Source organism: Cheilinus undulatus, linkage group 6 (assembly GCF_018320785.1).
Source record: "Cheilinus undulatus linkage group 6, ASM1832078v1, whole genome shotgun sequence".
Classification (NCBI taxonomy): domain Eukaryota; kingdom Metazoa; phylum Chordata; class Actinopteri; order Labriformes; family Labridae; genus Cheilinus; species Cheilinus undulatus.
In genome coordinates this window covers 32,197,770-32,225,378 of record NC_054870.1, presented here as the reverse complement: position 1 = coordinate 32,225,378, position 27,609 = coordinate 32,197,770, and the positions used below count along the sequence as shown (strand labels likewise).

General features: G+C 39.8%; 1 protein-coding gene across 1 annotated transcript in view; it reads left to right on the top strand.

Moving 5' to 3' along the window:
* LOC121510599 (protein FAM53B-like) overlaps positions 1–23,751 on the top strand; it is a 35,984-nt gene extending 12,233 nt beyond the window's left edge. Inside the window, exons 2-5 of the mRNA XM_041788701.1 lie at positions 4,261–4,543; positions 6,830–6,884; positions 10,641–11,491; positions 22,571–23,751. Coding sequence (XP_041644635.1) covers positions 4,463–4,543; positions 6,830–6,884; positions 10,641–11,491; positions 22,571–22,918 — 1,335 coding nt within the window. The 5' untranslated portion in view covers positions 4,261–4,462 and the 3' untranslated portion in view covers positions 22,919–23,751. The remainder of the gene's footprint in view (positions 1–4,260; positions 4,544–6,829; positions 6,885–10,640; positions 11,492–22,570) is intronic.
* The last annotated feature ends 3,858 nt before the right edge of the window (positions 23,752–27,609 follow it).

Here is a 27,609-nt window from a genome sequence, read left to right as displayed (position 1 = left end):
TGTCTGCACCCCGGTGTGCACAAATCTGACTAGAATTACCAACGTTCAAGTCCACTGTGGAGGTCAGATTTAGTTATGTGAACCTTAAATGTTTTATAGGTCCAAAAAATGGTCATTTCCATTGATAAAGCTTTACTAATCTTTTGGAATGCACAACTTCAGGAATCTGAAGTCTCCATTTTTTTGAGGCCAGACATTGTTCTTTCATTAGGTTTAACAATCTATGTTTGTCTAGGAGTCATGCTACTGCAAGTTCTATGATGAGTAAGCAAGTGTGAATGCTGCATGATGTGATGCAATGTTGTTAGGACAGCGTGTTAAATGGAGAATCGGCCACAAGAATGGCATCTGTTGCAAAACATGGGTATATTCTTGGGTAGTTTTATCTGAGACTATAGCAGTGTTCATTCTCAAGCATTTAGGAACAACAGCAACTCAGCCACAAAGCAGGAGACCACATAAAATCACAGAGAGTCAACAATGGCTAAGGCACAACAACTGCTAAGGCCCATTATGCACAAAAGTTGCCAACTCTCTGCTGATTCCATAGCCTTAGCGTTTGGAACTTCCAGTGACATTAATATAAGCACAAGACCTGTGTGGTGGGAGCTTCACAGAATGGGTTTCCATGGCAGAGCAGCTGCATGCAAGCCTCACATCACCATGTCCACTGCTGAGTGTCGGATAGAGTGGTGTAAAGCATACCAACACTGGAGTATGAAGCAGGGAATGTGGTCTGCGGAGTGACGAATCATGCTTCTCTGTTTGACAGTCAGATGGCCGAGTCTGGGAGACTCGTTACCTGCCTAAAATATTGTAAAGTTTGGTGGTTAGGGATAATGGAATGGGGCAGTTTTTACTGGATTTGGGTTAGGCTCATTATCTCTAATAAAGGACAACCTTAATGCTTCAGCATAACAAGACATTTTGGACAATGCTATGTTTCCAACTTTGTGGCAACAGTTTTGAGAAGGCCCTTAGTCATTCCAACATAACTGTTCCCCAGTGCACAAAGCAAGAGCTATAAAGACACAGTTTGATGAGACCGGTGTGGAAAAACTTGACTGGCCCACACAGAGCCCTGACCTCAACCCCACTGAGCACCTTGAGGATGAACTGGAACTGAGATTGCGAACCAGGCATTCTTGTCTGACATCAGTGCCTGACCTCATAAATGCTCTACAGAATTAATGGACACAAATTCCCACAAAAGCACTCCAAAATCTTGTGGAAAACATCCAAGAAGAGTGGAGGCTGTTATAGCTGCAAAAGGGGGTGCAACTCCATATTAAAGTGCATATATTTGAATAAAATATCATTACAGTCCCTGTTGGTGTAATGGTCAGACATCCAAATACTTTTGTCCATATAGTGCATCTAGTGATGCATGATATTGGTATTGGCAGATATTATCTTAATTTCTTGCTGATATTTACAACCCTTATATTGGCAGCAAATATCAGGCTGATCAGCTGTAAGTATTGGCCTGATCTATGAATATGTTTGGGAAATTTTAGGCAGGATTAACATACTTATGTCAGCTGAAGATTTTTTCTTTGTTCATTCCAATTTCTTAAATCCTTAAGTGTGTTTCCAGGACTTAATTTGTCCAACTTTAAACTTTAAAGAATGCTTTATAAACTGAAGTTTTCGGTATGAACTACACTTACATAGCAGAATCAGTATTGGTATAGGCTAAAATGAATTTGTAAAAATCAGCATGCCAGATATCGGCAAAAATCCAATGTCGTGCATCCCTAAAAATATCCAATTTTGACACCCTTACACAAAATGTTATGCTCTATCCATTGACCAATGGAGATGGCTTAGCTGGCTTGCTCAACTGGAAGCCCTGACATGACATTTGTGAAATGACAAGATTTCCCTTTGGATGTTGATTGGTGTGCCCTTAAGATGCTAGAACTAAATGAATATCAGTGACTGATGTTGAAATTAGCATGTGAGAATTTCTCTTCAACACTTAACAGAAGAATTAAACCTATCAACCTAAAAAGTACGTGCTTCAGGGGTCTGACAGCACGTTAAACAAAGATTTTGAAAGGTGAGAGACATCACACAGGACTGACTTTTAACAATCAAAATCTAATTTGATCAGTGCTGGCTGCACACAAGAGTTCCACAGTTCTCTCTTCATTAAATTATGGTTTCCCTGTCATGAGGAGTTGCTTCATTGAGTAAGCATGGCTCCAGGTCTGAATTCACACTTGCTCTGCCCTCTCCCATGACCCCACTTGCCAGTCACCACACACTGCACGCACGCGAGTGCAGGTTAGCATAAACAGACGTGCATGTCTTCACTTTTCTCATTGTTCCAGGTGCTGTTTCAGCCCTGATGTAACACACTATAGTAACAACCTTTTTTACACTTGACTGTCATGCTTGTCGACTCCTGCTCTGTCTAATATCACACACACATAAACCTTGCTACATCACCGCTCCCATTAGTCACCGTCAGTCCTAATCAGTCAAGTAATCTGCAAAACTGATCAAGAAGAACATTCCCCTCCTTGTTTGACTCCCACCACCAGCACCAGCCCCTCTCGCCTCCGGAGGCCCGGTTGTGCTCCACTGACTCTCCGGGATAAATGGAGATAATGGGAGTCATATGCTAGTAGTTGGTTTGAGGCAGGCTTACATGAAACATTTATAGTCTTTATGTAGTCATGGGGCTGAAGAAGAGGGGGAAAAAGATAGAGATGGCATAGTGAAGTAACAAGACATGACTTGACTGGTATAAAATTGCTCTGTGAACAACCTGCTCATCTTTTTGTTTTAAATGTGTCTGTTTTTTTCCTCTCTGCCCCACAAAACCCATTAAATACCCAGTGAGCCCTTGCACGTTCTCTCTGAGGCATGTTATATAAGTGCAACAACCCTTACTTAACATGAAACCACATGTTACACAGGGCAGGAAAACATAGTATGCCTGGAAGTTCCATTAGCCTCGTGTGTCACTCCACAGAAAGCAGAGGGCTGTTATAAGCTCGCAGTTGATTGGGGGATCTGAACCATGCTTGTACTCTCTAATTGGATGCTGTCGTGTGTTTGGTGGTTGGCTAATGAAGGAGAGAAGCCCAAGTCGAAGTCACTGCGAATGCTCCTACTTTTTTTTCCCATAGTAAGGCTAAAGAAAACATATCTGAAGCCGCCACCATTTACCTTATTTTTTCACTGCTTTGAGAAAAGCTGAGCGGAGCAGACATGACAAGGCACATTTGTGGAAAAAAGAAGCATATGGACCATCTGCCTTATGTATAGGTCCCTCCAAGTGTTTTATGTTAAAGGTTTGTTTACTACTGCAGCTACTGGCAGTGCTTTATGGGGCCTGTGGGTTTCTTAGCCACATCTGTAGTCTTGAGATGTCTTTTCCCGGATTAGCTAAACTTTGCTTTCTATTACAGCATGTTTACGTTCCCATATGGCTTGTGGATTATGCCAAATGTTCCATCATTCAAAGGGATAAGGAAGCAATTTAGCATATGGCAGCATGTTGTTTACTGAGACAGTAGCTGTATATGCCTGAAGCTGCAGAGTGGTGAAGTTGCTGCAAGTGTCAGGTTTGAGAATGGAATAACCCAAGTCAGCACTCCTTTTTCTCAGCTATATCAGTTGTGAAATTATACCTCTGAAGTTGTGAACGATTGTCAAGGGCAAGTTTCCAGAAGTCGATTTGACCCTAAAAATACAGCTGTTAGTATTTCTAGTAAAATACTGAAATTTGGAGCAAATTTGTAAGATTATGTGAATAATCATGTAAATATTGTTCCTTTATGTGTGAATATGTTCTTGATTAGGTTAAAAGACTAGAGATATTTGTTTAAAATTAATGAACAATGGCTTTCCTCGGTCATTGTTTTGGAACTTTTCTTGTTCATTTACCTTGAACTAAATATATACAGGCACATTTTATAATCATTTATTCAAAACATGAAAGTAAAAGTTGAAATTCAAGCTAGTGGAGTAAAATATTTATTGTAAGTTAGATCCAGGTCACTTGCAACTGTTTTATTAGCTACAGCGATGCTAAAATTTGAGCACATCTTCATTGATTCGCTTACCATCCAGATGCCTATCCACCAAGTTGGTTGATATGCAAAAAAGGTTCTTTACAAGAGCTTTAATGTTCATTATCTTGACCCTCGTAACAAAGTGAAAAGTGTGTTACATGCTCTGTAATAATTACATGAATGATTGTTCAATCAGTTAATCATATTTTTCTGTCTCCCATGTCTTGTACAGGGATTGGCTGATGCTTCAGAGACGTCTTCCTACCTCACAAACCACCATCATAAGCACTTGAGGGCGGTTCTGCAGATGGGAGGTCTCTAAACGGGTCATCTGTCTCGCCCAAATGCACTATCTGCCCTCCACTGTCATGTAAGATGGCTGCCCGTGGCCTTCTTCTGCACCTCAAAAGACTGGAGCACAGCTGTGTTTTACCATGGTGATCATTTTCTTGAAAACACTGGAAAAGAAGAAGGGTGTCAGTGATGTAAGGCCCACGAACATCGAGAGACGGCTGGTGAGAGAAATAAAAACTCTAACAAATTGGTTATTAACACTCTTCAAAATCGTTCACATGTAAAGGTATAGGAAACGGAGAGCTCCAGCAACAGGATGACCCTGAAGGCTACACACTGAAATGAGCTGCTCTCTAAACTACAAGTGATGCTGGGACTCCCTGTTTCCTTCACGCGCACTGGCAGTTGTTAAGTTTGGCCACAAATACCCACTTCAGCTCTACTTGTGAAGGAATAATCAGGAAATATGTGATTTTGAACGTTAAGGCATGACAACATGTCATATCTGCCACCTGCTGTGTGCTGACTTGCACAGTAACAGCTAGCATGCCAGACCACAATTTGTTTGATGAGAAAACATTTTTAACTTTTGCTGTCTTTAGTTATCACTAATGTTTAAATAAAGTTTTTCATTTTATTTCCTGACCAACATCCTGCCAGTCCCAAAGAGCTGAATAAACTTTTAGGAGGTGCATTATATCACTAGCCTAGCTTAAAACAGACAGCTAAAGCATTGAAGAAAAACCTAGCTTGCTGCTTGCTTTTTCCAAAAAAATAATTTCCAAAATGCTATAGTTTATATGACATATCTTTGATGTTTGTTAAACTAGAGATGAAAGAATATTTCATAGTTTAACAGGGAGTTAGCTTACACCTAGCTAGCTTAACATTGCATACACAGTCTTGTTTTGTGCAGAAGCTAGGTTCTAAAATGGTTGAGAAAACAATTTCTTGAAACATTTGGGGGCCGTATTTCAAAATTCATTTAAGTGTGGTAAAAACAGTACAAATTTAACAGTTATAAACAAGATTTCTACAATGTAAAATCTCCAGGAGCTACTCATTTTAGCTAACACGCTTAAGCTAGATAAGTATATGGGTCCCACAGTTTCTCTCCTAACTTTTGGTTAATTAGAAAAGTATTCATAATACTTTTGGTTTAACAATTGGTGTGTATTGTTTTTTTTGACAAGTTGTGTGTGTACCTAGGTTTTGTTTTATCGGTTGTTAAATGCCTAAGGTTCTAGTGTTTTAATTAATGCTTTTAAATGTCCTCTGTAACATATAACCCTCTTTATTTTTGTTTAGCCTGGTATCTTAGAATTTTTTTTTTTGTTGTAGTGATACGGTGAGTCAGAGCAATGTATTATGACATTGTGCTTTTGTCCTCTGTGTTTACAGTCACCACCCTGTTTAAAGAGGACAAGTTCACTATTAGAAGATAGGTGTGGGTAGACGAAACACTTTTATAATCCCTTAATTATATTTGTTATTATGGTTAAACTACAAAGTAAGACAGCTGTATTGTGATGTTTTATAATGACCCTTTTACGACACTAGCAAAGATAGCAGTTTCTTTACTTTTAGCCTTTTTTGCTAAGCAAAACAACACAAAAGTGTAAGGTAGCACAGATAATATCACAGTATACAGAAACTCAAAGTAAGGCTATTGTGGTTATGATTTATTTTAGTATTCATGCCTTTACATAGAGCAGACATTGTCTTTTTACTCACATTTAAGCTAGCTACTTACCAACTCTTTAGTTTTGAAGCCCCACAATGTCCCACAACTACAAAACTGTGATGCTTTGTTACTGATGAGCAGGTAACAGGTGTAACCCAAGTCGATATAACTTAAACTACACTTACAGTAACATTATTTATTCATGCCAGGCATAAATACATAGCCTTCATACAGCAAATAATAACTTATAACTGAAGGTTGAAAACTTGTCTGCTGGATGAATTTAATTATATGTCTGACATGCAGTCTCTTAGCTTACTTGGCAGGCTAGCTAGAAAATGTGTGGCTTTTTAGTTGCTAAATGCTCCACAATGTAGAGCTAGAAAGTTGCCAACTTTTGAAAATGTGCTGCTCAGTTCAGTTATGTTTTTAAATTTCAAGAGAACAAGCGCACTGGTTTCTTTTAGTAAATACAGGCTATGCTATCCATTAGCTGTAGGGGTATCAGTCCTCCAGCTAAGTGGCAGCAATAATTGGCCTTACATTCAGTCTCGTCTAGCATTGTTAATCAGCTAGCTTGCTCTCCTCCTCATGAGGAGCCGCACCCTACATGTCTAAAACTTATGCACATGACTGTATTTGAATTGCAGCAAAGTAGATTAATGAGAATTCCCATCTCTGATTAAGAATTATGTGGACCTGCTGGTGTAACCTCTCAATCGCACGGATATCAAATTAATATCCATTTTCTTATTTTAATATGGTTTGAGGGACAAACACGCTTTACTTGACATTAAGCTTCATTTTTGCCTCTCCTCCACAGCGTGACCTCCACACCATGAGTAGAGGGACCACCCTCTTCTCCTGTGGAACTGTGGGTGAGTAAGCACTATTATTCTCCACCTTTGCCCTTGTATTTGTCTCTCCTTCTTTTGCTTCCTCTTTTCACTTCCCTTTGTCGTCTAAAATTACTCCAGATCAGGACAGTGGATTAGGTGGGATACTTTTTTATGACATTTTTACACATTTAAAAGATTCTGCAAACATTTGATAAGCTCAGCCATCAAGGTCAATGACCCCCAACGATAACCGTCTCATTGTTTATCTCTTCTATCTCACTTCTCCCTTTCTCCATCTGTCACTCATCCCCCTCTCATGATCAGGGTGCACCTGCCTCCACACAACGTTGCACACCGCTCTCATGGGAGTGTACTGTAATTGAATATGCTGTTGCCTATGTCAACAATTTCCCTTCAGCTCTGTTAGTGTAGCAGTAATTATCCCAGGTGCTAAAAGACATGCTTTTATAAACACAAGACCCTACGATCACTCACTATCTGCTCTTTCTTTTGATGGAGAGACGTCACAGGGAGGAATGAGGCTTACTTTTTCCACTGTTAATGTTGACTTTAACATTGTCTAGTTTGTCTTGTTAGTTTAACCAGCACTTTGTTTCTTGCTTTCAAAGGGTGGCCTTTTGAAGTTCATCCCTTTCTCCCTTTTGTCGAGTTGTTTTCCTAACATTCCTGTCAGGTCGTCACTGTAGCCCCCTGCATTGTTTGTCCGCCTCAAACAATGATTTCCGTCCAGCAGTCTGTGCGAGAGCATGCCAAAATTAGAGACAAGCTTCCAAAAAGGACATGACTTGGATCAGTAAGCTGCCTCTCTCTGCCAAAAGGCTTCAATAGATTTACAATTTGACCTCTTAGCTTTGTAGCTGCAGTCACTTTACCGTAGGTGTATTATCTCCTACAGATGCATGATAGACTCTTTTGTGTAGAGTGTGAAAAAGACTGCAAATTTAACTACTGTCTTGCACCCACCTGACTAGTAGCGTGGGAGTGACTGTCTCATGAGCTGATTCTTATCAGTGCTGTGTGTGGTTCATGTTTTTTGAGATGGACACTTGGATTTCAAGGTTTTGTGGACTTGAACTGGAACTATAAGCTTTTTTTGAGCTGGGATTTAATTTAAAACACTTTAAGCTTTTCCTTTTTTGCTTTTCAAACTTTTGGTACACATTTATCATATGTATGCTGAGCTGTGATATCGCCCATTAAACCATACACTATGAGACTCAACATTTTTAACTTCTTCAGTCAACTTCTTAAGCCCTGTTGTCAAAAAGGCATTCTAATTTTTGATTTTAAACAATTCAAGATTTAGGAGGAGACCGTACTTGTAAAAAACATACATCTTGCACTAATTTGAACCGTGCAGCTGCAGTTATTTCCCTGAGGCTGTCTTCCATCCTCAGACAAAAGATTGATGACACGATTTTCCGATGTCTGTGCTCAGATGTTTGTAATGCCCTCAGGTTAATGAGAGATCTCTTCAGTTACCAGATAATAATTTCATGTCTTCCAAAGAGCATGCTTTTACAGCAGTGAAACCTCTTGCTTTAAGCAGTAGGAGATTGTTATGAAGTACATTTACAAATGGTTCAAATATGAAGTATTTTCATTTTATCATTTTTTTTAAATTATATGATTTTTATTTACTGCAGATTTAAACCTCCACTCAACTTTATTGTGAGGGAATTATTGTACTTCTTTGCTTTATATGTTTAACTGATTGCATAGGTAATGACAAAATTCTCTGATTTGTCATACCCTTCTGTTAATTATCTTAACATTTGGAGATCACAATGACTTAATTTTTGAGTTAAAGAAATTCTCATACTAGTAAGAATAAAAACTGTCATTTAAAAGATATAAAGTTACCTAATAAATGCATCTTCAGAAAGCTGACAACATGACTTTTTATCTGATCCCATAAACTTATCCTTCAAAAAGTTGTTGTTGGACAGTGAAACACAAACATGTCAAAATCTTACAAAATAGGATGAGTTGCTGTGCAATATACAAACACTATACAAACATTTTGGTATGCAGGTGCATCTCAAAAAACTGGAATATCATGAAAAAGTTCTTTCTTTCCTTTTTCAGTTTTTTTTTCAATCTTGATTATGGCTGACAAAAAAAACAAAAACAAAAATCCACCATATCAAAATATTACAATATCACAAAACACCTGTCTAAAAAAGGATTTAAAATGCAGAAATGTTGACCTTTTGGAAAATTATGCTTATTTATGCAATCAGTGGTGAGTGGATTGGATGTTGCATCTATGCAACATGGCATGGAGCCAATCAGTCTGTGGCACTGCTGGGATGATATGAAGTCCAGGTTGCTCCAATAGCAGCCTTCAACTCGTCTGTATTGTTGATTCTGATGTCTCTCACCCTCCTCAGGCCAGTTGTCTGGCCAATCAGACACAGTAATACCATGGTCAGAAAACCAGTGTCTGGTAGTTTTGGGCTCTCTTGCAGTCCTGCTGGAAAAGGAAAACAGTATCGCGATAAAGCTTCTCAGCAGATGGAAGCATGAGGTGCTCTTAGATCTCCTGGTAGACTGCTGACAGGGTTGACGCTGGGTTTGTTAAAAGAACAGTGGACCAACAGCAGCAGATGGCATGGCAACCCAAACCATCACTGACTGTGGAAACTGAAAACACTGGACTTCAAGCACCTTGGATTCTGGGCTTCTCTGATCTTCCTCCACACTCTGGGACTTTGATTTCCAAATGAAATTTGAAATTTAGTTTAATCTGAAAGCAGGACTTTGGACCACTGAGCAACGGTTCTTCTTTTCCTTAGCCCAGGTGGGACTTGGATGACTTTGTGGTTCAGGATTGGCTTGACACTAAGAACTCAATACTTGTAGCCTATATCCTGGATCCATCTGTATATGATGGCTCTTGATCCACTGACTTTAGCCTCAGTCCACTCCTTGTGAAGCTCCCCTTAGTCAACAAGGAATCACTGACGGTGAATTAAGTTGTGAGTATATGAGTGCCTCCTCTACCAGTTTAGCCAAACCAGCAGCCGCAACTGAGCCTCTTAAGGAGTAAAGAAATTAAATCAGTCTGCCAGTTTGGGTTTGGTGGTGGATTAGGGCTTTTCCACTGTAACAGAATACATTTATGAATAACAAGAGAGGGAAAGGCAACTTCATCAGTCAAATATTTAGGGCTTTGCCTAATGAATCGAAAAAGAACTTGCCTAATCTAGAACAAGAAAAAACATGCCGAAGCAGTTTCTACCCCGCAGGTCACACTTAACCATTCACACACTGGTTGTTGAGGCCAGTATGTAAAGTGGCCTTCAGTATTAAATCATACCACTCATATGTGTTCACATGTAACTGATGCGGCAGTGGTAGCAAATATGGGTGAAGTGTCTTGCCTAAAGACACATTTACATGTGGGAACAGGAGCTACTAGGGGTCAAACCACTGACCTTCTCTACCAGTGATCCACAGCTGCTCACACATGCACATAAAATGCAGCATTGATATCAGAAACATAATTAAATACTCTCATGGTAGGTAAAAAGTCTGGATTTTTTGTCACCACTGGTCTTTTGCTAAATCATGTTTACTTTGTAATTTTTTTTTGTTAGTAAGGATGTGGATTTAATTTTCCTTCCAGATCATATTACCTGCGACTTGGATAGAATTTATCATGATTTTATTACTGTCATGCTTATTGTGCTCATATCTACTTGATACGCTGTTGCAGACAATTGCTTATGTGGTCACTAAGAGTGAGTTTTTGTATTTTGATCATTACAGAGGCAGATCGGTGGCTGGACCGGAGGCAAACCTGTGGCATCCAGCAGAGCACTCCCTGCCAGTCTGGTGCCAGTCTGGAGAGCCTGTGGGATGTGATGCCTGAGCCGGGGAGCTGGCACTGGGCCAAAGAGCCTAGCACAGCAATCACCAGTCTGATAAGAGATCTCAGCCTCGGTGACGGCAGCGTGAGCGGCCCCCTCTCCCTTGCCACGTCCACCACTGCACATTACACCACTACAGCCACCAGCCAAGCTCCTACGGCACCCCCGAGCAAACGCCAGTGCCGCTCTCTGTCCTTCTCCGATGAATTCAGTGGGTTTCGCTCATCATGGAGGCCACAAGGCTCCCGTGTATGGACGACAGTGGAGAAAAGAAGGTGTCTAAGTGGAGGTAGTGTCCGAGGAGGAGGAGGGGGTTTCTCCAGCGGCAATTTCCCCACCATGCAGCGTAGCTCCAGTTTCAGTTTGCCCTCACGCTCCAGCATCCCTTCAGATGGAGCTTTGGACCTGCCGTTCTTCAACCAGCGCCTGCCTCTTAACCCTAAATTCACTGCCTCTCCAGTCACCCCTACCTCTCCCTCCTCACGTCATCATTACCACTTCCTCTCCCTCTCCCACGAGCAGATCAGCCTCCCAGAGCTCCAGGGGGAAGAAGCCTCAGAGGCCAGCTCTCCGGACTCCACACCAGAACTGGGGAGGCGGACAAGCCAGAGAGCTGGAGTGAGGGGTTGTCTGTCACGGAGCAGATCCCAGCCCTGTGTGTTAAACGACAAGAAGATTGGTATGAAGCGCAGGAGACCAGAAGATGCCCAAGAGCAGCGGCCCTCCCTGGACCTGGCAAAGATGACTCAGGTTAGCTGAAATGCTGAACAATTGTTTTCATGCTTAGACAAGCAGACACACTCACATCCATTTCAATTTCTACTGTTATTTAACAGTTTTAATTCCCTTTATTTTCCCTTTATTAAATACTGTCATAATAGTAAGAACCATATAAAGATGTACAACATAAAAAAACACTACATCAGTGATATCTATAGTTCCTCTGTGATAAAATGTATGCCAATTGAAGTAGAAGAGAACTCTTACCACCATCTAAAATTATCCTTACTGAAGTATTGATACTGTAGTGATAGTTTTCATTTGAGCATTTTTTTAGTTTTACAGTTTGGCTTATATTGTTTGTGTAAAGATTTTAGATATTTGAAAAAAGTAATGACATATGTAAATGTCATTGTAATGACTTTTATTGACTAAAACTGGACCAAAATGTTTTCAAATTTTAACAAGTAAAACTAGACTAACATTATAACGTCTAATATGGGACTAAAACTAAGAAACACTTTCATCTTAAGCCTTTGCATACAGTCAGTTGTAATACAATAAAATCACATTTTGTGTCTATTATGGTTGCTCTGACTCTGAAACGTTTGTCCATCGTTACCTTTATTAGAACAGGTTAAATTTTTTGTTTTTTACATCCATCTCAGTCATTTAAGGCCCCGTCCACATGGAGACGGATTCAGGAGTGCATGAAAAAATTTTTTTGTCGTATTGGCCTTTTATCCATACGGAAACAGTGTTTTGGGAGGCCGTAAACGCTGCTTTTTTAAACCGGGTCCCAGAGTGAACATATCTGTAAATGCTTACCATTTCGTGTCCGTGTGGACAGCCAACTGCATCTTTCTTGAAACCGTAACATCACACATAGCGTAGCACACTTACGCCACATACGCATGTCGAACCAAAACAACAATGGCGAATTACAGGGTTGTGTTCATGCTGCAGACATGATCGAGCTTGTTATGGCTTTTACAGCAAAATCTGATGCTCCTTTAACACAACGACAAACGACGTACACCAGATGTTCTTAAATCCAACGCGGAGAACAACCACAAGGGCAACTAGGAGAAAGTTTGTGGCAGTTTTTTGTGATCTTCTTCTCTCTTTTGGTGCATTTCCGTGACAGCGCCACTTACAGGCTTGGCATACTACAGCATTTTCAGCTGTTTTCAGTGGTTCCGTGGTTCTGTCGACATTTCCTGAAACGATCTCGTATGTACGGAAAACTTTTTCAAAACGAAATGGAAATATAACGTTTTCGTCTCCATGTGGACAAGACCTAAGTGTTTAACTATTCAGAGCAGCAGCTGCTGCTCTCTTTCCCCCTCTCTCTCTCTCCCTCACACTGAAACTTTACTGTAAACACTGTGTAGCTGAGTTGATGCATTTTGTGTGGATTGCTGAGGATTTCATCCATTAGGCCAAAATTTGTTCTCACATACCACATAAAACGAGAAAATCTTAGTAGGCCATTTTGGGGAAATTTTTCTTAAGTTATTACAAGGAAAAATCTGAGGTTAAACATAATTATACTGGTAGGTCCGACAGGATGTCTTTGATTCCCCTGACAGAGAATCTAACCTCTATATCCGAGTTGGTGTGAAATTTTTCTGTGAATAATTTTAAAAAATCTGAAAAATGCATTGAAAAAAATGACTTGGTGTGCAAAGACCTTGTGACTAAATCTTAAATATCTTCTTCAATAAACCCTAATTTAACTCTTCTGACAGTAGTAACACTGCCACCAACTGATCAAACATAAATCAGCCTCAGCCTTAAAACTCATCTTGCTATAATGCTTCTAAAATGTCCTCTCATACATTTCCTAAAATCCTGGACCTTCTTGTTCTACAACCAAGAGTAAATTCAATAAGAACCTCAAACATAACTCTGGGCTGGGATTAAATCTGGCTTAGTCTTCTGGGTCGTCGGTCCAAAGGCTTCAGGGCCAGGTGGTCTCAGGTCTCCTTCCCTGCTGTCAGTTCAGGGAGTGGTGCTTACTAAAGGAGCATTCCTCATGTTCGGCCACGCTCTAGCAATCCCGGCTCCGGTTTGTCATTTCGTTCACTCTGTTGGGTAAACAGCGCTTCTAGAGGTTTGACCCCCTTTTCCTCCCTGCAACTTCTGTCCTATCTTTAATTTCCTGTATGGCTTCATTGCTTTATTTTGCCTGTTATTATTAGGAAGTTAGAGCAACCATACTTGATTAATAGCGGAATATTTGAATGCACAGAAATCTGATTTGCTATCCCCATGACAAGAGTTTGTTTATTCTTTTGTAAGGTTAGATGAAGAAGTGGAACAGCCAGAGAGTATAAATAACCTCTGGACAAAACCAAATAGAACCATAGAAGTATTTTAATGACTTGTACTTTTTGTTGCTTGGCCGAAAGATTGGATCTCCAAGTCAAATCCTACTCCATTATTCATTGGAAGTCATTTGCAGAAAAGCTCAAGCTATAGCTCTAACCAAGCCTAACTCTACTTATGATGGCATGACTAAGATTTTTCTAGTAATGCAGTGAAATCTTCCTGCTTCATGGTTATAACGTCCTTTTCCTGTTCTCGTATTAGAAAGTATCATCAGTGTATCCCTCCTCCTTCCCTTCCTTTTCCCAAAGATCTGTGTTCCCAGCCAGTCGCCCTCAGGACCTAGTCAGGGTTGGATAAACAAGGCTTTGGTAATGGAGCCTAGTGAGCGTGTTTCCTCTAGTCATGCCAGCAGCAGAAAGAAGAAGGAAAATCAAGCACGATGATCACACAGATACACAAACACGCACATGGAGTTAGTTTTACATTCCCTCTGGTTGCAGCAGTGCTTGTATGAAGGACCACACCTCTGCAGATATTCTCTTAATTCAGGTTTTTTAAATTGCTGGTCAGACTTTCACGATTACATGTGGTTAGCAATGTTGAAAGAAATCTGATCTTGCAGGATAGCTGGGTCATTTTTGATCCTCTGTTTTTTCTTTGCCTGGAGTGAAGGAAGTAAGCAGTGAAAAAGCAAATTACTGTATCATTTAGGACACAAAACTTCTCTTTCTCTTGTTCAAAGGCTGCAATTAGTGTGTCCAGGAACCTAAACAATCCTAGTTGTGCTATGTCAAGCTAAATTAACCTAGTGGTTTGTCTCAGTGAGAGCCAAGGGAAAGCTAGAAGCTGGCAAAGTGTCTGGAAAAGGAAGTGATAATGTGGAAACACTGGGCTGGTTACAACCTGCATCTGTTCTAGTGAGGACAGAACATAGGAATTATCGTCAGGGTTGGGACCAGATGAGATTTTCACGCCTCTGTTGGGAGTTTTGTTCCTTGCGTGATTTGTACCTGTGGTTATAAATGTCAGAATCACACCACAATTCTCGCATTTGACTTTCGCTTCAGCTGTTCTTGGACAAAGTTTTAATGCATACATAACGCTGACTTGACACTCTTTGTTCTGTTTTCCTGGCTGTGCACACTCATGAACGCCCTACCTCTCAGAAGTTGATTCATCTTAACTCATCTTAATCACTGCACGCTAAATCTGGAGAGGGTGGAGGCTTGGGGTATAACTAAGGTTAAATGTATTTCTCACGCTTACTCTATATATATATATATATATCTATATATAGCTTACGCTATACTTCCCCCATTTTACAATTTGATAAAATATTATTTATGATAAAATAAAATATAATAAAAGCTATGATATACTATAGATATGATACAATGTTAAACAGTTTTTTTTTATGATGTAATACCCCAATATGACAGGAGGGTATGGCAGGGTAGACCAGGACACAATCTAGTACAGTACATTACCATACAGGGTGACTGGCTCACACTGTTCTGGTTAAAAAGTATAGTTTCCTGTATTTGTACTTCTTTATTCTCAAACCAAAATATAAGTAAATGGTATAATTTTAAATGTGTGATTAATCATGATTAATCACAGTCTATTCATGCAATTAACTTAACTTGATTTTTTTTTTTAATCTATCACCAGCAATAATATGAATGAGAAAAGTTAAAACTAGGGCTGTGAAATTATGATAAATAAGTTCTGTAATTAATAACAATTAATATATTTTTGGACACATTTCTAAATTCCACTATTTTGCATTTAAAACAGTTTTTGTGCCATTTTGGATTTTTGTACTGTCTGAAAACTATTGGAAGCTGACTCTTTGTATGGATAGCGAGCTGCTTTTATTTTAAAAAGAACTTTAATTGGAGAAGATAATGAAATGAAGTCAGCCCGGCAAAGGAATTTTTATGGATTGGAAAGAAAATTAGGAAATGGTAAAAAGTGGAATGCTAAATAACATGAGATACAGATGACTTGACTTGTCCATTGAGCTAACAATTGGTTATTTTTTTCTTTTTGTGAAATAAGACATAAAGGCTGAATGATGGACTGATTTTACACAACTGTGTGGTTAAGCCACTGCAACGTCCCCCTGCAGCCAAAGTGTGCTAACAAGTGCAATTAATGCTGAAAGTTAACACAGTAGTTATGGCTCTTAATTGCATTGAAGCTAATGCATTAATGCTGACAGCCAGAGTTACTCAGTTACCACTCTACAAAGTAAGTTTGACCTTTGGTGTCATAAGTGCTTTGAGTTGTCAGACAACTAGAAAAGCACAAGCTCGATTCAGACAGTACAATGTAATGCAATATGTTTTGATCCTTATGATATTATACAAGACACACAACATGATTCGATAAGAGTTGATATCATCCACTTTTTTTCCTCCTTGGAAAATTGGTTATGGAACTGAAGTGCTGCATTAATTGAGCTACTCATACATTTGTAGTTTAAAGTGAAAACGCAAACACCAATCCACACGTAAATGGAGAGGCATGCAGCAATTAAACCACTAACAACGTAACAGCATGTTACACACTACTCATTCTTCATGGGATGTGCATTAACTTTGATATGATGATTAATGATATATGGATGTCCCAGACACTTGACATAAGAAGAATCTTTTTTTAATACCAAAAAGTAGAGGTAAACTCTTGCACACGCCATATTTCCCAAATGTGTTTTCAGCATTTCAGTACTAAAAAAATTGCCAATAATTTTGTGCAATTAAAAAAAGGAGTGTGTACTGTAGGTGTTTGTCTGCAACTTTTGATGGATTTATTAATTTTCTTTGCATATCATATAAAATAGATGTGATTTTTTTTTTTAAGCTTTGGTACTTTTCAATACTATCAACCCCAAAATGATGCTGATTTTACTCTTTTGAAAATGCATATTTTCATTTAGTATCTATATATTAAACCTTTTCACAACCTTAAGAGTAATACAGCCCATGTATGTATATGAAAACAACATTTGTCACTTTTATCTCAATGCAGAATTTTCTTGATTTTCTTTCTTTACTAATATTAGTATATACTGTTGTTGTAAAGTCTGCTAGAGCTTAAAGATTGTCAGGGTCAACATCCAGTGAGTCCCCAGGGAGTGTTGTCAGTGGAATACGTTTTAATTTGGCCTCCAGATTCCTCGACCACGTCAATGAAGACGGGTGTGAATTCTGGGGATGCATGTCGTGCTAATCAGCTATAGCTTGTCTACCTCAGGGATTCAGACGTGACCACCCCTAAAATTCTTTGAATATCCTCCCTGTGTCATGCTTGTATATCAGTTCACTCTGCTGTCCACTGCCTCATATTTACCCCTGGCTGCCCTTGCACCTCGGCCCGTTCATTGTTTAGTGAGCTGTCACATGGAGAATGCTATTTCTTGATTCTGGGTCAGTTGCTGAATGATTGTTGATGCTGTTGTGGAGGAAATGGCAATTCTTGTTGGATTTTTTAAAATGTCTTTGTCACTTCTATCCATCTTTATTAGACTATGGGCTATTAATTTAGACAGTGCAGTCATTTTACTCAAGAAGCAGGAGAATTTGCATGGAAATCCCTCTCAAACTGTAGTGGAGTGAAAGATCTACATACATGTCTTTGATTTAGACTAGTTGGGCCTTATCTGACTGTCTTGGTAAACATCAACATGCATTTGTAAGAGAAGTTGCAGGTGAACTTGAGCTTTCCTTCGTTAGCCACAAAGATGGCAAATAAGAGGCATTTTGAGTGAATTTTTGACCCCATGCTTGCAGGAGCATGTGCATTCAGAAGAGAAATAGCCAAGTGAAGAAAGGGGGGTATTATTTCAGCGATGAAGCTGGCAGACAAACCCCTCACTCCTCTCTATTAATACCTTCTCCCTGCCCCAAGTTCAAGCTACTTTGCTCTTCCCCTCCTCTCCCCATCCCTCTCCATTCCTGAGATGGCAGGCATGGTGATCATAGCTGAGCATCAAGCCTCGTGGGCTTATGGGAACACCCAGGTGGGTGTCTTGAGGTGTGGCGCTTGCCATGTGTATGGACATGTTGAGACTTGCTCTGAAAGGTACTCTGTAAAGCATCACTTATTACTTTTTCTTGCTCAAGCTTGACATATTTATCTTTCTCATCTCACTTCTACACATATCTTCCATGCAGTCTTTCTGTGTGGTACAGTGAATACCAGACACAAACACAGACTAAAGGAAAAGGTGTTTGCACACAGACAGAAACAGATAATTGTTATGGAGGTGTGTAAGCATGCCATTTATCTTTGAGGAATGAGTTAAGTTCTCTTGTCTTTGCATTCCCCTCTGCCCTCTCTTTTGTTTTATAGCTAGTTGTTTACTGGTGGAGGTCTGTTTGCCTCTTTCCCTCGGAGCAGTATACCGCTCACTGTTGTTTGCTGACCTCATTTCAGCTCAGAGCAAGGCCAAACAATTATACTCATATTTTGGATCTGTACATGGTGTGCAGAGTAAAGTACCTGCATGTTTTTACTGTGTGTTTACAGCACTCTCTGTATTTGTGCTTATTCTTGTGTGTGCTATTTTAAAGTCAAGTTCACAGCAGGACGTTTGACACAGTCGTTAGCAGGGTGTTGTTTGTTGTTTGCTCCAATTATCAGAGGGATATTTGCCTAACCTCTCGGCTTGTGCTTCACCCGCAGCAGCTGTGTTATGATCCAAATATTGTTTTTCAGTCAGTATAGTAGTGCTGCATTTTATTACATGAGTTAATACTTAAAATAAAAATGTAATGCAGAAGCATAGTCAATGTATCTTACATTTGAGGGGAAAAAAAAGTTTTTTTTTTTTTTTTAAGGTATCTAGCCTTAATTGGCACACTTAGTTCATTTGCTTTTCACCCATAATGCCGTACTGCTATGATCAAGGCTGCAAGCTAATCGCACATTGACAAAAAATGGTCTTCATAGGCATGCAGTATATTTTAAGTTACAATATTTGATTAGTCATCAACTTCAGTCAGACAACAGCCAGCTTATGTCAGCACTTATCCATTTACTCACTAAACACTATTGTTAAGAAGTAGTGGTACTCTAATTTGCCATTTGGTCACGTTTGCTTGAACTTCATCACTACCAGATTCCCAGAATATTAAAATTAGGCCTGTTAATATTAAAGCACTAATGCTCATGATTAATCTGGAAAGCTTAAGGCATTAAAAAAATAACGCAATTTAATCATATGACTAAGTTTGACCACAACTTCCTCCCACAGTCCTCCCTGGGAGGACTGCACCTTTAACCTTTTCATCCCTGGGATGAAAAGGTTAAAGGCGGGTCAAACCCAGCCAGCAGTGATGAGTGAGGGATGACCCGTGTGATACCAGAGAACACCTACAAGAACTACTGTCACAAGAATCCGTGAACTGTATGACAACTAAAAAGGCAACTAAAGATCAGGTGTGCTGGGGTAGCCGCGTTTGCTGACTGATGTCAGCAAACGCGGCTACCCCAGCACACCTGATCATTCACTTTACAGCAGAAGTTATTTTGTACTTGATGTGTTTGTCTTCTGGGCTTGTTTGTAGTTTGTAAATATTATTGCTCAGTGAATTAAGACACTCTGATTTACACAACCACAAATAAGTTTAAAAACTGTAGTTTGTTTAATATTTCTTAATTTTAAAACCATACTTGTATTTTTTTATTGAGATAAATTAGTACAAGTAAATGGAAGTATTTTAAATGTTAATTTATAGATAATAATGATAATAATAAAAATACATTTTTTTAGTAAAAAGCACTTTTAAAAGTGCTGTACATAAAGTTAAAGTAATGAAAATAAACACTAAATAAAGTTTAAAAATCTAAACAATACTAAAACTAAAGAAATTAATCACAGTATAGGGATGTGATTAACTTGATTAATTTTTTAAATCAATGAACAGCACTAATTAAAACAACTGACATTTGCATGCATTTCAGCAAATGTGAATGACATTAGTATGTTTTACCTAACGATAACCTTTTTATACATTTTGTTTTGAAATTGATTCTATAAATTTCCTTCTTTTGAATCGTAGACTGCCAACTGCCGTTAGCAATGTGAATGTAGCCTACTGTTAGCTATAAAGTGGCATCAGAACAGAAATGTCTTATTTGCTATTACAATGTATTCACAGGTTTTTAAAATTAAACTTTATTCTTGAATAAAATCTGGCAGTTACATTCATGAAATAATCCCAATGCAAACATCACAGACCAAGCAACATTCTATGATTACAACAGAGAAAAGGGTCAGAGGTCTAACCCAGGGGTAAATTATGTAAAGATCTGTTAAGAAGTAGTTCAACAATGTTAGCTTGTTTTAGCGTTATTAGCTTTGGCTAAAACTAACATATCTAAGCTAGCTACACAGCCACCTAGATAACCTGAGGAAGCTATGTAACTACGTCGATAACGTAGCTACATATCTTACGTGGCTAACAGCAGCTTCGTAGCTTTGTTTGTACAGATGTCCATAAGCTTTGTGAGCTTAGCTTTAGCTACATTAGCATGTGGCGTATTCAGATAAAGGAGCTACATAAGCTACATTTGCTATGTTTTTATTTATTTATTTTAAAGACAAGCCTTCTTCCTGTAAGACTGTTTACAAAATGTTTAATAAAGCAGGGTAATGAGGTTTTGGAGGTCAGATTCAAAACAAGAAGTAATATGGGGAAGGAGGCCATGATACTGAGGCCATTTCTGTTCTGGCAGAGACGGCAGCTCACATTATCAGTCTTCGAGAGGGTGCATCTGAGATGTACGGTCTGCAGCTAGAATTTAGGAAATGTTACCATTCTGAAGTGTTAGACAAAAGATGGATAATAAGTACACGTTTCCAATCATGTCTTGCCTACTGTCAGAGAAAAGTTATGCTAGGAAGTAGCTAAAGTAGCTGTCTCCTTATCCCCAGAACATGAAAATGATGAAAGTACTGAGGGTTATGTACATGTTGATGAATGTGAGGGACAGTATGTATTAATGAGTTAACTAGCTCTTAAAGTTTATAGTTTCCTAAGGTTTTTTTCCCTGTTTTAAGTATTTTTTCCTTTCCTTATTTCTTTTTAAATAAATGAACACTAGAGTTTCTATTTTTCTTTATATCTGTATGTACGGCTTGTTTGCTGCCAGTGTGGTCAGGAATATGTAGTAGTAGAGTGCGTGGGTCAAAGGTCAAAGGACCGTTCTTTATCTGCACATCATCAGTCCCAGCTACACCAATAGAGAGTAGAGGTCAGTCACTATGCACATGTATAACACAAAATTGAAATACTTTGTTCTCAAATGCCAATATTTGAACCCTGAGTGGTCAACAGAACTACTACAAACCAATATACATATATTTAATCTGAAAAAGCAGTCTACAGGGTTTAGTTATTCTTCCCTTTTTAACTCAAAACTTTGTCGATTAGTTTAGTGAGATGGCAGCATGAAGTCACTGAACCTATGTACATGTGTTAGTTTGTGTTGGTTTGTACTTATAGTGAATAAGGTTGGAATATCTTCCATGTGGGAGGGGGTTTGCTTGAGTGAAAAAGAAAAAAAAAACACTCAGGCAGAGCTGGGTGAGCTGTAGAAACCTTACCCTACTCCCCCCTAAAACCCCTACCACCACACCCACCCAAATCCCAGCCAGGCTTGGTAGATTTTATAGAAAGCATATTGAGTAAAAGCAGCCTCTCCCCCTCCTTCCTCTCTCTTCCTTTCGTCTCCTCCTCCTCCTCTGCTCTGATAATTGGTAGGGGGGGTAATACTCCAGGCTGAAGAGAGAGTGAGGACTCAGAAATCCCCTTTTTCCACACCATTGGGGTAACTGCAGCAAAAGCCTCCGACTCCTCTCACAATCACCTCAAGCGTTTGCAGATGGAGTATCCTGTGTTTGAGCAGCCTACATGCGCAACTAATCCAGCAAAAATCAGACAGCACAATTTTGGACCATGGTGAATCAAGGCAAGGGAAAAGAGCGAGTCTACCAAAGTAACTCAAGAAAGGGGAGACTCCCAGCTCATTGTAGCAGGAAAAGCAATGTCCTAACACACAGGGAAACATTAGGAGGTGTCTGTCATGTAAGCTAAGGCTCTATAGAGAAAACCTCATCTCTATTCACCTCCATGGCTCCAACATCTGCTGCTGGGTCTCTCCAGAGATCATTAACCCCTTGGCGCTGCAAGGCTGACTCTCTTTGTTGCCGTGAGGAATTCAGATTGAAAAGCGAGCATGAAAAGGAGACAACTTTGTAGTGAATTAAATCTCTTTAAGGTCAAGGAGTGGGAGCAAAAACTCACACAGATTCTCCCTGACTCTCCCTAGAGTGCAGACGTACAAAACAACAAGAGCTTAAACAATAAAAGTCCTTCACTTTCTAAGTTTGGGTTTCCAGTCATGTGGTGTGTTTTTCACAGTGATAAATAGGCCCAAAGCAGAGTTTGCAACAAGATACCATCAGTGGTTTGCAACTCATCCCTGTGTTTTTCTACTAGAGAAGGTTTAGAAATTGTGTTTTCTTCCATGGCTTGTGTTTGTACTCATGTTTACACGCTCACATGCTGGCGATGAAAGGAAAAGCCAGCTTTTACCCGCCTCGACTGTAACCTGATCCCAGACTGACATTCTGGAAAAACCCTGAGCTTGATTCACCCCTGACAATCCTGTCTACTTTTATAGCCTCTTCAGAATGCAGCCAGAATGAGCCAAGGTGCAGAAACCAACGTCTGATTTCCCTCTTTGTCTCCTCTTTCACAGAAACTGCAGACCTTTCAGAGCTTGAGCTGCCCCGGATTCTCAGCCACAGACAGCTGCCGGTCCAACCACCCCCTTCCAACCTCAGAGACCTTCACTCACCAGGACTTTGCTGCTGTTTCCGAGCTGGGGCTGGAATCGCGTCAGGAAGTGGCCAAAGATGACGAGGAAGAGGATTCATCCTACGAGGAGCTGGATAGCGACTCTGCTTGTAGCATGGACTCCCGACCTGGGTCTCCTGTAGGCGTTGAAGGCGGTAAACGTCCCCTCTGGAAGGGTGATTGTGGGACACAGAGGGACATTTTCCAGCTTGGAGGAGAGCTGGATCTTGACCAGATTGAAAGAAACTGATAATTTTTATAGGGGTTTTAAAAGAAGACTGTGCCTGGACTGTTGTAGAAAGTTACTGGACTTCAAGGATGAACCAAGAGATGATTATTTGACAGAAGGATTGAAAGAGTGGTGGAAGTTTTTGTCAGGTTTGAAAGGGAAGGTCAAGGAATGTGATATTGAAGAGAAAGGATTAAGTATGTTGTTAACTGCTGGCGTCTCATTGACACTTTTGCCTTGAACGTTCTTACTGTTTGAATTAAAAAGCAGTGACCTTAGTTTTTTTTATACTGGGTATTCAGCTTAACTCAGGAGTAGGAAAGTGAGGGTAAGTCTTAAAAAAAGCTCCCACACTATCTTTTCAGCCTGATGACCTTTCCAAAGTCAGCTAACCTTAGATTTTTAGTACTGTAGCAGTAGCTGGGCTCTCCTGTATTTAGCTTGAGCTTTATTTTTTTCAAAGAAAGAGGCATCAAGGATAAAGGTCGGACACGGGGAGGGGTAAACGACACCCTTTACTCTCCACTTCATCTTTTGTGCACACATAAAAAAACAGATTTTTCTGCTGAATGTAGGCTCAATAAGCTTTATAAGGAGTTCAGAAAGTGATGGTGCCTTCTTTTTTGATTGCCCTTCAAAAACTAGCCTCAAAGGAAGACACCTTTTCTGACTGTTTCTGTAGTTTCTTAATATGCAAATTGTATATTTGAATTCAACACTGAATCTCAAATTTTCAGTCCTAATATCAATGTATATTTTTCTAAGTAACTGTTTTTATGAGCTGTTTGTGAAGGAGCAAAGATACAAGGCCTTTCTTCTAACAGAATGGACATGAAATAAATGTACAACCTGCACTCAAATCTCGGCTTTAATTTCAGCTACATTATAAAGGCTTTGCACTGAGAGCAAGATTGTTAAAAAAAAAAAACTTAAAGTTTTGTGTACATATTCAGTAGATTTGACACTTTAGCACCAGCCTTGATAGGATGCACTCACAGGAGGAAATCTGTGTCATGCACAGGCGCGTTTGAAAGTTCAAACTAGTGTGAGTGCTCCGTTCTGCACTGAGGCACAGTACACTGTCACAGATGGAAAATGTGGGCATAAGCATGTTAATGTTGCTCAAGAACCCCACAGGCACAGTTGCACAATGTGGATTTGAAGTATTAGCAATTTGGCTGTTCCTCTCAATAATCATTTTTAACAATAGCAGGGAGTTAGGGCATTACTAACCAAAATGACACAACGTAAGTCGCAAAGTGAGTACATGTTTGATGTCGTGCTCCATTGTGCTCTTCTTGAGCACAGCACTTCTCCATTGTGTTCATTCTTAGACAGCACTTCTTGTAAACACAACCCCACATGTTCCTTATCATAATGGTGTATTTACAAAAGTTAACTGTGCTGAGGCACGGTTGAGCCACAAGTAATGTGAGTGAAGGCCGGCCAGGGACTGGGATTAGGGGACAATCATGCTTCAGCATGGTACTAGGCAACTGGGCCTAGGGTACCTTTAGACAAAGGGTGAACTCTTACTAGGCTATTGGTACCATGCTCAAGCATTCTTCACCTATATTTGACCCAGAACATGGCTCAACAAATAGAATCATAATGTACTGCATCTCTGTGACCCTAAAGTTGTTTTCCTGCTGAATATTGAGTTTTACTCCTAAATATTAAAATAACAATAATACAGGGGCTGCATCACAGGCTCTCTCTATCTCTCTCTTCATAATGCTCTTTTTGGGCAGCAGCACGTTATTATGGAACACTCTGCCATTGACTGACAGACCCTCACAAAGGGTAAACAATATGGCAGTAAGCATACATTGTATGACAGTGCCGATCTGGAAGGCATTTTAACAATAACATTTAGAGAAAAACTGTCTTTGAGCCACCATTCTTTGCTGCTGCAGTGGGTCCTTTGGTTCTTCTTCAGTGCATTAAAAACAGTAGCCTGTGCATGTAATGCTTTTTGGCAGCGAAGAATAATTGATTTCTGGTTTATAGCGCTAACATTTAGCATGGCTAAACGAAGCAAAACACAAAGCCAAACCAAACGGTATCCGATCAGTGCATAAACTTGTGTATTCGCCGATACCAGTACCTAAAATTCAGGTATTAGTGTGGGCTAGTTCAACAGTATTGGAACATAATAGTGGCAAGGCTAATGGTTGAAGAGGGACCCAAACTTAAAAAAAATGAAATAAGTTTGAGCCTCTGAGTGATGCATAAGGAAACTAAAGAAAGTGCTTTCGTGTCAGTGTAAACACAAAGCTGAAAACAACAAACCCAACTCCCCCACCTAATACCACTCTTTTCTTAGAAAGTGATTGCCAGTATTGAGTGTAACACCATGCACAGTAATCTGTTTAGCCGCTCATACACCGCGATTTAAAGATGACTCAGTCATGTGGAATGTCAGCTCACACTTCATGACTGAATTGCTTATGATGCACAATCATTGCACATGATTGATGGGCTCACACTTTACGGTCCAGTGGTCATGTACGAACTGAGTACTCACACTGTGTGCTCTGACAAATCTGTGGAGTTTCTTTTAAAAAAGTCTCACATACCAAGGTCGAAGTTGTATCAAGTTATATCCTTGCTCTCTGACTCTCTCTCTCCCACATGTCAGCTGGAGGTTCACGGATAGGAATATTTCCTTTATTATCGCAGGGTTGGGGGGTATTAGAAAGTCAATCCTTCTGTTGTCCAGGGATGTGTCACTTTTTTCCTTAAAGTAATCAATTACTCCAGAAACATTTTGATGATTTTCCCTATGCTTTTTGTTGTCAAGAAAGAAAAATTCTCTGAAGCTAAGTCTGCACAGACGTTATCTTTGTCAAAGCTTTTGATACTTGCTATTTTGATGTTAAAATATTCCACATGAAGCCTTATCCTATTCCTTAACACATTCAACGCAGGGAAAATTCTGCAAAATTTCCGGATATGCATGAACTCACTTCCTCAAAAATACTTCCTGCATAACATTTGTGCACCATTTTATTCAAACGCTATTCTTCAAACACTACCTGAGTTATTTCCATCCCTTGATGAATACAGCAGGTTAAGTAAACATCTGTGTAATGCCCTCATGTTGCCCACAAGCCCCAAACAAAAAAGCAGGAAGTCTAGACATGGAATATCCCTGGCCAGTAACCCAACAGTGACCAGAGGAGATGATGTCAGGAGAAAATGTCCAGAGGCCTGAGAGGCAGACAGACAGACACGTCAGCCAGGCAGGTCCGTTCCTCCCTGGGATTTCCTATCATGTCTCTCTAATGTCTGTCCAAGCGGCTGAAAGCAAACCCCAAGCACCTGCTGACTTTATAGTCCTCTCTTTAGTAGGGGTCTTTCTTTTTAAGCTGCGTTAAAGTGTAATGTTTTCAGTGTTATTAGCAACAAGGGAGGTTGACATAAGGCGATAGGAGTGCTTGTTTTCCTGACACTGGGAGGAAAATCCTGGCTGCACAACAGTGTTTACGTCCAAAACAGGATGTTCCAGCCAGTTGCAGCTTTTTCCTTCGATCATTGCCTTGAATGAGGCTGAACTCTGACCTCTAAACCCTGAGGTGTTGGTTACACTAACACAAATGCTTTTTAAATGCCCTAAATGTAAATGCTTCGGCAACTGGCCTGGAAAAATATATTTGCTGTCAGATTTTCTCCTTTTTCATTCCCAGTGAGTGAGAGTTCAACTCCCTGACCTTAGATGTTGCATAATGAACTGATGAAAACAAGGATAGAAGGTGTAAATTTACATGATGGAAAAAAAACAGGCAAAGTTGGTGAAATGCTCCAATCTGTTCACACCTCCCTTCTTTAACTTGACACAAAAGGCTGGAAACACAAAATCCCGTTGCCATCAACAGTACTCTGCTCTTTGGCTGCTCCTAAAGGTCAGTAAACCACACTCAAACACACACAGGCACTCACACACATTTCCTCTCCAGCAGGAAGTGGCAGGCTAAGCGGGGGAGAGAGTTAATATCTGAGCTAAAAGCACTATAAATAGGCAGCATTGTAGTTGTGGCTGGCAAGTGTAGACATTACAGAGAGGGGGACAGGAAAGACCACGTTACACAAATTTAAAGTGCCACGGACTGCACCACCTCGATTACATGTGAGAAAACATTGGCTGCGTTTTCAAAGGAAGCGGTGTTTTTACGCCATCAGCAAAGTCACTTGAACTATCCTTCAAGAACATCAGAGGAGGTCAGAATATTGACGTCACTCTAAAGGCATAATTTGCAGTTTATGTCCATAGTGGGAGTTATGCATTAGCTAAATGTCTCAATATATTCTTATCAAACAGATATCTCCTCTTCCACTTCTAGTTAGATATTTTTGTTTAGGGAGGAAGACTGCTATTTAAAAAAAAAAATAAAAGCAGCATTAACAAATCATCTGTGTGATGTTAGTGAGGTGAACAAAGGGGGGCAACTAAAGACACAAGACGGTTCAAAGTTGACTATACCTACTCAGAATATTGTGGTAGGTTTACAAAGTAAAATCTTTCACAAATTCCCTGCATGCATGCAGTATTTGCTTGCTCCCTGCTGATCTCTGCAATCATGAATCATGTTGTGTCTAAACTAGCATGAAGGAGGCACCAAATGAAAAGTAATGGCAGTAAACAAATTCTCAGTGTGTAAAAATGGTAGACAGTTTTTGGTTGATCCATGTAATCAAGGGAAGCCTATCAG